Source organism: Cyprinus carpio, chromosome A20 (genome assembly GCF_018340385.1).
Source record: "Cyprinus carpio isolate SPL01 chromosome A20, ASM1834038v1, whole genome shotgun sequence".
Taxonomy (NCBI): Eukaryota; Metazoa; Chordata; class Actinopteri; order Cypriniformes; family Cyprinidae; genus Cyprinus; species Cyprinus carpio.
Genome location: NC_056591.1, coordinates 11,624,279 through 11,636,824, shown reverse-complemented (window position 1 = coordinate 11,636,824; position 12,546 = coordinate 11,624,279). Strand labels below are relative to the sequence as shown.

Here is a 12,546-nt window from a genome sequence, read left to right as displayed (position 1 = left end):
ATAAAAACATCAGAAAACCAGAAAGTACAAAATAATTGGGAAGCAAAGAGTGTTTCTGTTACTGTTGCAGTGCCTAGGTTTTTTACAGAAAAGGTGTATTTCCCATTTCAGTGGTGCCTGTCATGCATTAGGGACATTTTATGCGTGCTTTTTAAAAAACAAAACAAAGAAACAAACAAAACAAAACAAAAAAACCATGAAAGTAACAGCACTGTTGCCGAGATTTAGACTTTTCATTTTTAAAAATTCTCCATACATCCCAAACTAGAATCGCAGGACAAACTCTGGCATTAAATACTGCATCTCTGCAGGGCAGCGTTTCCCAATCAAAGCAGCTTTGGATGCAATGTTACACGTTGCCAAAGCACATTAGCCAAAGCTGGCTGATGAAATATCACAAAAAGTTAAGCTCGCCTTTTGACAGAAATATGATTTTGATATGATTGTATGGTGCACAACCAAGGAGTTTTATAACAAGTCAAGCGATATAAGTATCCATCCTTCATCACTTCACAGACACACACCCAAAAGAACATCAAAAACACATTCAAATGAGGAAGCACACACATAATGCCCTTTTCCACACTAAGATTTAGACCGGCGCTCATTTATTGGCACTGGCCTGAAAGCTGTACAGATCTTAGAGAGAATGTAAAAGACATTCAAACAATGTTGTGATAAGCTGTACATTAGAATGCTAGGACTGTGAACTTATTTAACATTAATGCATATAAATCTGAAGACATAACTCTACCACAATCACATTATCCTCAACAATGAACACTTAACACACTAAACAGGACTGGCTGTTGACACTAATTGCTCAATTAGATTTTTATTCCAATGTATTAGTGTATATTTCAGTTATAATGTCATTCTACTTTAATCTTTCTTAGCTAATGTTATAAATCATGCAAGGAACCTTCTAACTTTGTACGTTATAAACATATTAATAACAAGCAGGGCCCAAATTATGCAGTTATTTATTTAACAGATACAATAAATCAGCTATTTTAAATAAATAAATCAGCTATTATTTGTTGAAACAAATTGACTAATTTTATGTTTTGATTTTAGAATGAAATATGGGGAAAACAGTTTGACAGTTCTTGATAGATTCACTCGCGGATGACTGACTTGTGGTGCCGTTTTTGCCAAAACAGTCATTTTGGAAAAATACAAATAAATTATAAATAAATTTTAAGCCTGAAATTATAAAGTTGCATTTAAATTCACACCATAATGCATAATGGTTTCAGCGTGAAAAAAATAAGGTAGAAACTCAAAAAATAAAAGATCAATAGACATTTTTAAATACTTAAATTCATGACAAAGCATGAAAATGAGTGAAGAAACAGCAAAACCTGGAACATGTGAAGCCCTGGATAAAGTATCTGCCCACACACAGGAACAGCTTCAACTTTATAAGACATGATCTGCCCACACAGTTCAGTGTTCTGGAGCTCATAACTCTGCATGCGTGATGGACAGACACGTTCTTCCTCTATAAGCAGCAGCTCTAGCGCCAATACATACCATAGATCAGCCTATTACCCACTTAATCTATAACAAAGACTCAACACAAGAGAAAGACTGACAGCTCTTATTACTTTCCAAATACAATGGACCACACACACACACACACACACACACAGAGTCAACAACAGCTGATTTAAAGCATTAACAGCCTATTTATGTTCAGAAATGTATTCCTGAAAAGAGATCTTGCATAGGATGGTCACTTTCTGCATGGAGAGCAGAGGCAGCCTTACCTTTTAGACTCTCCCTGGGGGCACAAAGTCAATCCCGGCTGTGTAGATGAAAGAAGTGTGCAGGGATGGTGTGATGGGATGAAAGAGGAGACTAAATGAACAAGTAGAGGGGACTGACAAAAAGGACTGAAGATGCACTGCCACGCTTCACTGTAGACAGGGCCACGGTGACCCTCTGACACGGCACACGTTTAGGAAGGAGACTCTCACTAAAGAAAACAGATGGAGTAACAGCGAGAGGAAATGAGATAAAGGGGGCCACCCACCATTTCATAAGCAGAAAAATGTTCCCTTTTACAGGCTGGCCACACATTCAGGGATTTACCCTACTGTGAACGCTGGGCGTGGTGAGAGAGAGAGAGAGAGAGAGAGAGAGAAACATCTTCAGAGAGAGAGAAGTCAAAGCAGAGAAAACGGACCTGCTGTAAAACCACAGGGATGATCCTCTTAAAAGCGGTTACGTCATGAAACAGGGTGTAATCCACAAAATAATATAGACATAACAGGAGAATAACAACACAACAGAATGTGTTATGAGGGTTCAAAGAATGTCATGCTGCTGAATCAGCAACGTGTTTGTGTGCCAGTGATGACTTGCCTTGAATCCTGGGTAGGGAGAGATATTACTTTAAGTACAGGGATGGGCTGCTTCTTTGGGATTGTTCATGTCTAGAAGTAGACAGACTAAGATGAGGCCAGAGGGAGAAATCCGATTAAACAAAAGGACGTCATCACATTCGAGATGAGTTATCTGATGTTAGCTATGCACCCTAGGTATCACATACTATGCAAAATGACCCAGCAAAAGTGGATCTTTGTGGATATTTATTTATGCTTTGCTGCTAATTTACAAATCTCCACCCAAAAATAAGTCACTGCCAAATCAAAAGGCTCGCTATAGGTTGGTGCTAAAAATTTGCATGTCAAAGTTCACCAACTTTAACTTGATGCCAATTTTGCATAGGCAAATTTCTTTGCTACAGGAAGACCATCAGGGGAAATCCTTAATTGCACTGATTGCCTTTGAAATGACTGGATTTCTTTGGCAAAATTTCATCCAGCAACATAAATGTGACCCCACCTTAACTTTAAAACTTTAAATTTTAAACACAAGAACTGTCCCAACTGCCAATATACAAAAAGTGTCCATATCATCCTGTGAACAGTATCTAAATATATATATATATATATATATATATATATACATACACACACGAATCTCAAATTAGAATGTCATGGAAAAGTTCATTTATTTCAGTAATTCAACTCAAATTGTAAAACTTTTGTATTAAATAAATTCAGTGCAAACAGACTGAAGTAGTTTAAGTCTTTGGTTCTTTTAATTGTGATGATTTTGGCTCACATTTAACAAAAACCCACCAATTCACCAATGAAATTCACCAATTGAATGGTGACATGCCAATCAGCTAATCAACTCAAAACACCTGCAAAGGTTTCCTGAGCCTTCAAAATGGTCTCTCAGTTTGGTTCACTAGGCTACAATCATGGAGAGGACTGCTGATCTGACAGTGGAAGGGGAGGAAAAAAGTTCGAAGAGAAAAAGATGACAACCAACTAGAGAACGAGCCCTTTGAGGATTGAAGCAAAATTTTGAGAAAATTTGAGAACTTCACAATGGACTGAAGGCTGGGGTCAAGGCATCAATAGCCACCCACACACGTCGTGTTTTTCAAAAAGGAATTTGCAGAAGACAATCACTGACACCCTTCACAAGGAGGGTAAGCCACAAACATTCATTGCCAAAGAAGCTGGGTGTCCACAGAGTGCTGTATCCAAGCATGTTAACAGACAGTTGAGTGGAAGGAAAAAGTGTCGAAGAAAAAGATGCACAACCAACTGAGAGAACCGCAGCCTTTTGAGGATTGTCAAGCAAAAAATCGATTTAAAAATCACAATGAACTTCAAAACTGACTTAAACTCATCAAGAGCCACCACACACAGTCGTGTCAAGGAATTTGGCTACAGTTGTCGTATTCCCTTTTTTATTTCCCTTTTTGTTAAGCCACTCCTAAACCACAGACAACGTCAGAGGTGTCTTACCTGGGCTAAGGAGAAGAAGAACCGGACTGTTGCCCAGTGGTCCAAAGTCCTCTTTTCAGATGAGAGCAAGTTTTGTATTTCATTTGGAAACCAAGGTCCTAGAGTCTGGAGGAAGGGTGGAGAAGCTCATAGACCAAGTTGCTTGAAGTCCAGTTTTAAGTTTCCACAGTATGTGATGATTTGGGGTGCAATGTCATCTGCTGGTGTTGGTCCATTGTGTTATTTGAAAACCAAAGTCACTGCACCCGTTTACCAATAAATTTTGGAGCACTTCATGCTTCCTTCTGCTGACCAGCTTTTTGAAGATGCTGATTTCATTTTCCAGCAGGATTTGGCACCTGACCACTCTGCCAAAAGCACCAAAAGTTGGTTAAATGACCATGGTGTTCGTGTGCTTGACTGGCCAGCAAACTCTCCAGACCTGAAGCCCATAGAGAATCTATGGGATAATGTCAAGAATAAAATGAGAAACTGCAGAAAAAATGCAGATGAGCTGAAGGCCACTGTCAAAGAAACCTGGGCTTCCATACCACCTCAGCAGTGCCACAAACTGATCACCTCCATGCCACGCCGAATTGAGGCAGTGATTAAAGCAAAAGGAGCCCCTACCAACAGTATGTACAGTAAATGAACATACTTTCCAGAAGGCCAACAATTCATTTTTTTTTTTTGGTCTTATGAAGTATTCTAATTTGTTGAGATTTTTTTATATATATATATATATATATATATATAGAAAGTCTTTATAGACTAAAGGGCCGATCACACTACACTTTTCAGTCCATTGACTTCTATTCATATGCATGTGAATGCGGGGAGCGGAAACGCACTTCGCTAGAAGATCAGCATGAGCTCTTAGCTGAATTAATGTTCTTATAAAAGACGCTGCTGAGCGTGACGTCATATCATGACCATTGCAGCATCTGAAGAAATTTTGCACGCTCAAAGTCTAGTATGACCGTGGCTTTAAGTCTTAATATTCTCAATTTCCATAAACTGCACTGCACTGGACACTACGGTGGCCACTGAGGCACACAATCTTGCCAATTCTAACCACTTCATTGGCTGATTTTAAAATTTGAACTTTGCTTTAGTTCGTATTTAAAGGATTCCTTTTCACCACTAGAAGACCCTGTCAGTTATCCAATTCATTATTCATCTCTTTATTACAAGAGTCACAGTACAAGGATCAAAATTATATTTATGAATATACTTTAACATAACCATTTCTGTCTGTGCAAGCTTAATCGTGTTGCTACACTCCAAAAATGTCTCTGAACATAAACGTCAACGCGACGCAAGCATTAATCAACTTCTCAATCATCATCTTTTACAGTCAGCTATCGCTTCCAGGCCAGCTACTATAATGGCAAAGCAATTCTCATTCTGTCCTCATCCTCTGTTTCGTCAATACAGATGGCAAATTAATCCTCAGTTGTCAAACTAAACCATTTAATCAAACTATTCCGAGAACATTCAGGATCATGGGCCAAACTAGCCAAATGCCATGGCTATACAAGTTTACCCTCTTGATTCCCCTTAAACCCAAACAGAGTGTAAAAATGAGAGCCATATGGCTACCTGACAAGACAGGCAGACAGGTGTGTTGTGTAACAGTCCCTACAGTAAGGCAGCACCTGTCAGAAATAAGTGTGCGCTAAGCACTGTGAGACTGAAAAGACTTCATGCCTGGGTGGCAACAGCATCAATAATCAGCTCCCAAACCGACCAACTACCTGTGCCTTCACTCCATCTCTGAAGACTGGGATGGCAGTACCCAAAAAAATAATAATAATAAAATAAAATGCTTGTGTCTTCTTGTTTCATACACTGGTGGTCCACAGTCATCTTTCTCCCTAAAGGTGGAATTAGTTCCACTTTCTGGAGCCTGGCTTTTCCCCTGTTGGAATCTGGGCCAGATGGTTGGAGGAGACGAGCGCAGTGGACCACTCTTTGCAGGAAGCAGATCACAAAAAGAATGAGTGATGTGACAAATGCTTATATGAAAGAAAATGGTGAGTGACTCGGGGACGTGACAGGTCTGGCTGCGTTTGGCTCGGGTTAAGAGAGAAGTACTGAATAACATGACGTGATTGAAACGCTTCGGTACTGAAGAGTGTCAATTTCAGCCAGAACTTTGCAGCTGCTACTTTGCATTACAGTAATCAGAAAGCATAAAATAAAATAACCGTGTGGAACTTCAACCCCCCCAGGATGCATTTGGAATAACCACAATGCTAAGATTAGAAAAGAAGGCACATTTTGATGAGGATGTGATATGAACTAACCCCATTCTCGTTGTGCATGTCTGAGCTGCTTCCTCCTCTCCTGCTGGGCTGCTCCTGAGACTGCTGGCTCCCTAAGAGCGAAGAAATAAAATACAATGAGTCCATCAACAAAAAGCACATTCCTTTGTGAAATATAATCATGAATGAACACAAAAAAGCATTTATATATACACATTGCAGAATTTTAATAAACCAAACGTGGTTGGCTGAACAGGAAGAATCATCACAAGACTGTGGAGGAAAAGTTTAAAGGCCCGTTTTTTATTGCCATGTGACACTGGGAACGGAACTTGTGCTTAAAGTGGATTTCTGCCACTTTTTCCCCTCCCACACATAGGGGTTTCAGGTTTATGCCTTAATCCATGCAGACACTCACTACAAGCTAATCCTGTCGAAAGTGATAGGAAAAACCTCACTGGGATGTGAACAGAAAGGGTGAAAACAAACAAATGATAGGATAAAGAAAGGGAGAAAACACTAGCAGTGCTGAAACGGATCGCGTACATGAGGCAGCATTACACTGTGTACAGTGGTGATGTGAGCAACCCGCCCATGGTTAATTCTCATTGATCAAAAATCTTGCAATACACAACTCTACAATAAGGTGACAGCAAGTTTTGTGTGTCTAACATTGCAGCAGTTTTTTTTTTTTTTTTTTTTTTACCATTTAACACATTTGTGATTTTATTTTTGTAAACATTTATGATTTAGTGATTTAATCTGTCCCTCTGCTTTAAAACAGTGGATAAACATACATACACACACACACACACATATATTTATTATTTATATATATATATATATATATATATATATATATATATATATATATATATATATCAATATATCAGGGTTTTTCCTACATTGAAAATTTTTTGGCGGCCGCCAAAACGATTTTTTTGTCCCGCCAAAGCCTTATTTGATCTGTAATTGGGTTTTGTGAGTGAAGCAGGCTACAGACGGAGTGACAGAGAGAACGAGCACAGCGCCCCAACCCCTCGCGGGCACTCTCCGGCCCCTATTTTAACGATCTAAACGCAAAGTGTAAAGCGCACGGCGCAGGTGCACTCAGGGCGTGTCCCAATCCACTTTTGCTAGTTTAACGACGGAAAAACGGTTGGCACGCCCAGACGCATGGTCTAAACGGGTTGTCCATATTCTCTTAATGAGTAATAGGTGTTTTTTGGGCGTAACGTGCAATAAACTAATCAGATACTCATCTTCCAACGCAGAGCCAGTTGCGCTCGTGCCATGAGGGATTTGCTATGTACACGGCGGAATTTGGCAAGCACAGAGACAGAACGCGTCTCCGAGATGAAACGGAGCTGCTCGTGTGCGAGCCTAATTCTGATACATGCGATGACTATCCATTATAATATGTAGGCATTTTTATATTTAATTAGCCTACAAAAAATTCTTATGCATCGCAATCCTTTAATTTTTAATATTTGGCATGTTTGTGTGCTGCAGTGCGTCCCCGTGTTTAATAAGCAGCGTGAACGCGCGTTGTTGACCCGGCTATACTAACACGCTCTTTAAATAAAGAAAAAACATTGCGCCAGACTTTAGACCAGGTTTGAGTTGGTCTATGGTGCAGTCTATTTTCAGCTCCTTAAAATAGCAATCCGCCTTAACATACCTCTTTTTTAGACCAGATGGGCGCAAATGCATTTGCTAATTAAACGACGTGGCGCTGGACGGGAAAATGAGAACGGTGCCGGACTGAAACTAGCAAACACACTTGCGCTGCGCCTAGCGTCGCATTGCGCCGGGTGTATGATAGAGCCCTCCGTCTTCAGTTCTGTCTTTTCTCTCTCCCTCGCATCAAAATCAACTGATCCTAAAGTTCGGAAGACCGAATCCATGTTTCACGTGGTACATTCGGAGAATATTTTTGCTGAATTACCGCTGGGTGTGAATTGCAGTCAAAAACAAAAAAAATATATATTGCCTATATTATATATATATATATATATATATATATATATATATATATATATATATATATATGACATAACTTTAAATAAACTTGTGACAAGCATTCCGCACATGCAGCTGACATAACTTTAAATAAACGCAAAAAAAAAAAAAAAAAAAAAAAAAATATATCCAGTTATAAAGTGTTTTTTTTTGTGTGTGTGTGTGTGTGTGTGTGTGTGTGTGTGTGTTGACAAATCTTTCGCGATGTCCTAACAGCCAGGATTCCCACACAACACGTCCACTAAAGTCCGATTCGCGACCTAATGACTCCTTTGAGCCGATTCATTATAATGAATGGTTACAGCGATCGGTCTGCCCGTCAGTGTCTGAATCAGTGTATAACAAATCATTACTTCTTAGAAAGAACATACACATCTGAAATGAGAAAGTAAGTGTGCTTACCCCCCATTTAGCCAGAGTGTTTAGTAAAATTTAGCCTTAATAATCCACAGTATGTATAGGCCTACGACAATGTGTAGTAAATTACCTATAAAATCATTTAGTTTAAAGATAGACTGGAGTGAGACTGGAGCAAGCTGTTGCTAGCTAGCTGCTAATTGTATTAAATTTTATATGGTAAAAAATTTAACACTATTACACCTTTTAATGCTACGTTTTTAATGCTACTTTTTAATTGATATGATTATACTAAAATAATTATCAGGTCTATCAAAAAAGGATCTTTTTTTGCAAAGAGGGCAAGAATGGATGACAGTGAGAGTGCCAGATAATATCTGTGTCTGATAATTGCATAATTTGTAAATAGATAAATAGTGATACCTTTGACATTTCAAATATACTTTGGTATCAATGATGTTTACATGTAAAATAAGTTGTAATCGCTTTCTTTTACTATCTAGCCTGACAGTGATCGTTTTTTTTATGAATAAATTTTAAATTTAAAAAAATCACAAATTGTTTCTTATTGTATTTCTGTTTCTTATTGTATTTATTTTAAATTTAACATTTATTGTCAATATTGGGCTTACGGATCATGTGGGTACTAGGGTACTCTTTGCTGTGTGTGGATGACCATGTCGGTCAGCCACCACCAAAGACCAATTTGTGAGCATATCCAAATGTGAGCTGGCCCTAAGATTTTATTATTTAAAAAAAAATACAAACACACATATATGCATGTATAAATATAAAATATAGCTATATTTTAAATTTGTAAATGTATTTATATTTTAAACAGTGCACAATAGCATAACCTGCAATCATCTACCTATTTTTATCCAATTAATCAAATTTATTGACAGATTATCGAAAATGAGCTTGATTATCGAAAATTACACGCACACAAAAAAAATAATCTAAATTACCATTTTGCAATAGTTTCACTATTTTATAACAGTCTCAGTTTGAAAGCAATCAGTCACACATGACAAGCTGTTAATGTGTGTTTGTACCTGTCCAGTAAAGGCAAGTGTAAACAAGCAAGGAGCTTGATTATATAATCAGTAACATATTACTTAATCACCGCAGCAGTGCTGCCAAGGTTGTGCATTTTTGTAGCCTTACTCAACTTACATGTTCATTTTGCTTACAGCAATATCACTTCATCTTAAATTTTGATATGAATTTACTGTGGTAGTCTTTTCCCAAGTCACAATGCCTTGCTCACTGTAATTTGAAGGCACTGACACTTTCAAAGCTACTTTGAGATCATTCATTTTGTGAAAAGCACAACAGAACTGAATCAAGAACAGAACCCTGTATTGTTCGGTCAGGATGTGCTTGTCTCTTCCTTTCACATGTTGGAGGCCACTGAAAAGGGAATGAAAAACATTCAGCCACTGTCAGCCAATGAGAGGGGAGTGGTAGTGGGCGAGACATGGCCTGTAGCCAGTCAAGTGGGAGCGTTCTCACCCTGATCGCTGCTTTCAGTGGGCGAGTCTTCGTGACGCAAGTAGAACTTCACCTCCTGCTTTCTGGGGCCCCATTTCTGCAGGTGCTCATACATCATGTGGTCAAAAGGTATGGCTCGCTCTGGACAGGGGAAACCATAAGACATGGCATTAAAACAACAACTCATTATAATTTTAAAAAGGGTCACAAACAATTTTCTGTTTCTCAGGAAAAAAAAAGAAAATAGGTATAAAGATGGAGATAATATGTTCACATCAAAAAGAGAGTAGGAGAGAGATCCTCTCATGCTGAGGAGCATTTCATTCCAATGTTACAGACTTAAACCCACACCTGAAGAGAAAGAACAGAGGAACAGACACAGTGGGATCAAAAGAACAAAGACGAGGTGAAATTGAATCAAACGTGGCGTCCAGCCAGAGGAACGTGGTGGGGCTGGTTGGGCAACAAAGACATGAATGTGGAAAAACAACATTTTGGACATTATTAACAGGTGCAGGGACATCTGGAAGTCTGGCAGACATCCTAAGGGGAATGGGTAAAACGACACCGAATAATAGAAGAAAGTATGAAAGTGGGAGAATAACAGAAAAGCACACAGGCTCAAGGATGTTACGAAAGAAAGTGAGAGCAGCCAAATTTAACCTAAAAAAAAAAAAAACAACAACCTTGAGACAGCAGCTTTAGCAAAATGTTAAAACACACACACACACACACACACACACACACACACACACACAAGAACATTATATGAAGAACGCCTCATTTGAAGAAAGTTTTATTCAGTTTGACCATCAGCCTTTTAAAACATGAACTAATTTAGAACTAGATTCACAGCCATGATGCTAGGATGTTGTGGATGGTTGTTCCAAAACAGTTGCTAAGGTAGTTGCTAGGTGGCTGCTAACTAGTCCTGGAGCCGGTTGCATAAAAGGTGAAGACTAGTCTTAAAAGTTAGTCAGCTAATTTTTTTCTTTAAGACTGGTCATATTTTTTTTTAAATTCAGTTACATAAAAGTGTAGACTAGTCCAAGTTGAATCCAAAAATAAGATTGATTACCCTTTGGCTAAATGCTAGCTGGTTAAACTTGTACAAACGCCTGTCTTTAATTAATATTAATTATATATGCGTCAACACCGCACCACCGGTGGTAGATGGTCCATTACCACCGTGGTGGTAAAAATCTGCCACCGTCACAGTCCTAGGCACATCTTGTGCGATCCATCACCTGCTGTAAAATAACTGGCCTCATCATGATTTCAAAGACAAATGCACTTCAAGATGAAAGGACACAGTGCTGATGGAAGAACTTTTGAAAGGAGGCTCCAAAAGCAAAGATAACATTTCTGGCACACAGCTGTTTATACAAATCACTATCATCAAAGAAAATGGAAAAATGAAGGGAAAAAATTGACCCATCTGTCAGAACAAAAGTAGCATTTATGTCAGCAAGGACTGTGTGTTTTTCTTTGCAGCAAGATTCTTTCAAAGTACCAAGCGAGAGCGTCTTTACGAGAATAAAAGCACTGAATGTTTTTACTGAAAGAAAGGGCTAGGTTGGGAAGGTGAGAAAATCAGAGGATATTGGAGTCTGTATAAATGATTTCAAGTAAAGCTGAGTGCTTTCTCATTGTCAATATTTTTCACTTTTTAAATTAAGAACTGTAGTCAATGAAAGACTAATTCAAATCCTGCGACAGGCATTACCTACAATTACTCTGCGTTCACTTGCTTTAAACGGCAAGAGGGATGGGGTTACAGAAATTTTTGTTATGTGGTAACTCAAAGAATCTCACCATTTCCACGCCAAACCTCGGCCAGGTGGCACCCGCTTTCTCCTGGCTCCTTACAGAACTCCACCACATCACGACACGTCGTCTCTGGAGTGATGGGCACCTCCGTCAGCGCCTGCTCCCCATCACTCAAATACACCGTTAAAATCATCTGAGAGAGAAAACGAGACAATATTTTTAATATTTTATACCAAAGACGGAAAAGCAGGCATTCCCACTCACCCATAAGACCACTAGGGGGCAGTGTCATTGCTCAAAAACAACCCGAACAACATTAGTCATGGTTTAATTTGCTATTCAGACACAACATCATGCTGTGTGTCTTTATTTAAAACATTGTTTTTAAGAGATTTACCTCTTAAGAAGTTGCATACGGGAAGATAAAGCACAACAATACAGCACACTGAGTATGTTGATGAGATTTCTAACCCCACCCCTCAAGCAATAATTCACACTGATTAAGGGAGTAGTCTGGGCCTGTCAGCTTGGGGGGCCGGTTAGTGCTGCTCAAAGTGCAGTGTGACACAGGAGAGATAGCTGGTTTGGTGCAAAATAGAGAGAGAGTGTGAGAAAGGCATAGAGGAAGATCAAAACATTACCTCCCTAACGAGGAGATGAGACCATGATTGTCTACATGGTACTGCACTGACACTTTCATGTATTTAAACAAAAACACTATTCCAAACAGTGTCCTTTTACCATCCTTGATATAATGAGTATGGACTAAAAAAAAAGGATACTTCATGAAACGTGTCACTGTGCAGCTTAGCAGAGAGTAGAAA

General features: G+C 38.9%; 1 protein-coding gene across 4 annotated transcripts in view; it reads right to left on the bottom strand.

Annotated features, from left to right (window-relative positions):
- LOC109057897 (apoptosis-stimulating of p53 protein 1-like) overlaps positions 1-12,546 on the bottom strand; it is a 54,946-nt gene that overhangs the window by 18,262 nt on the left and 24,138 nt on the right. For 3 of the 4 annotated variants that reach the window (XM_042777623.1, XM_042777622.1, XM_042777624.1), the window contains exons 3-5: positions 11,768-11,915; positions 9,974-10,093; positions 6,122-6,192 (exon numbers count right to left, since the gene is read on the bottom strand). In XM_042777623.1, the coding sequence (XP_042633557.1) occupies positions 6,122-6,192; positions 9,974-10,093; positions 11,768-11,915 (339 nt within the window). Of the gene's footprint in view, positions 1-1,772; positions 2,053-6,121; positions 6,193-9,973; positions 10,094-11,767; positions 11,916-12,546 lie in introns of those variants that run through there. The other variant, XM_042777625.1, reaches the window with a different exon arrangement.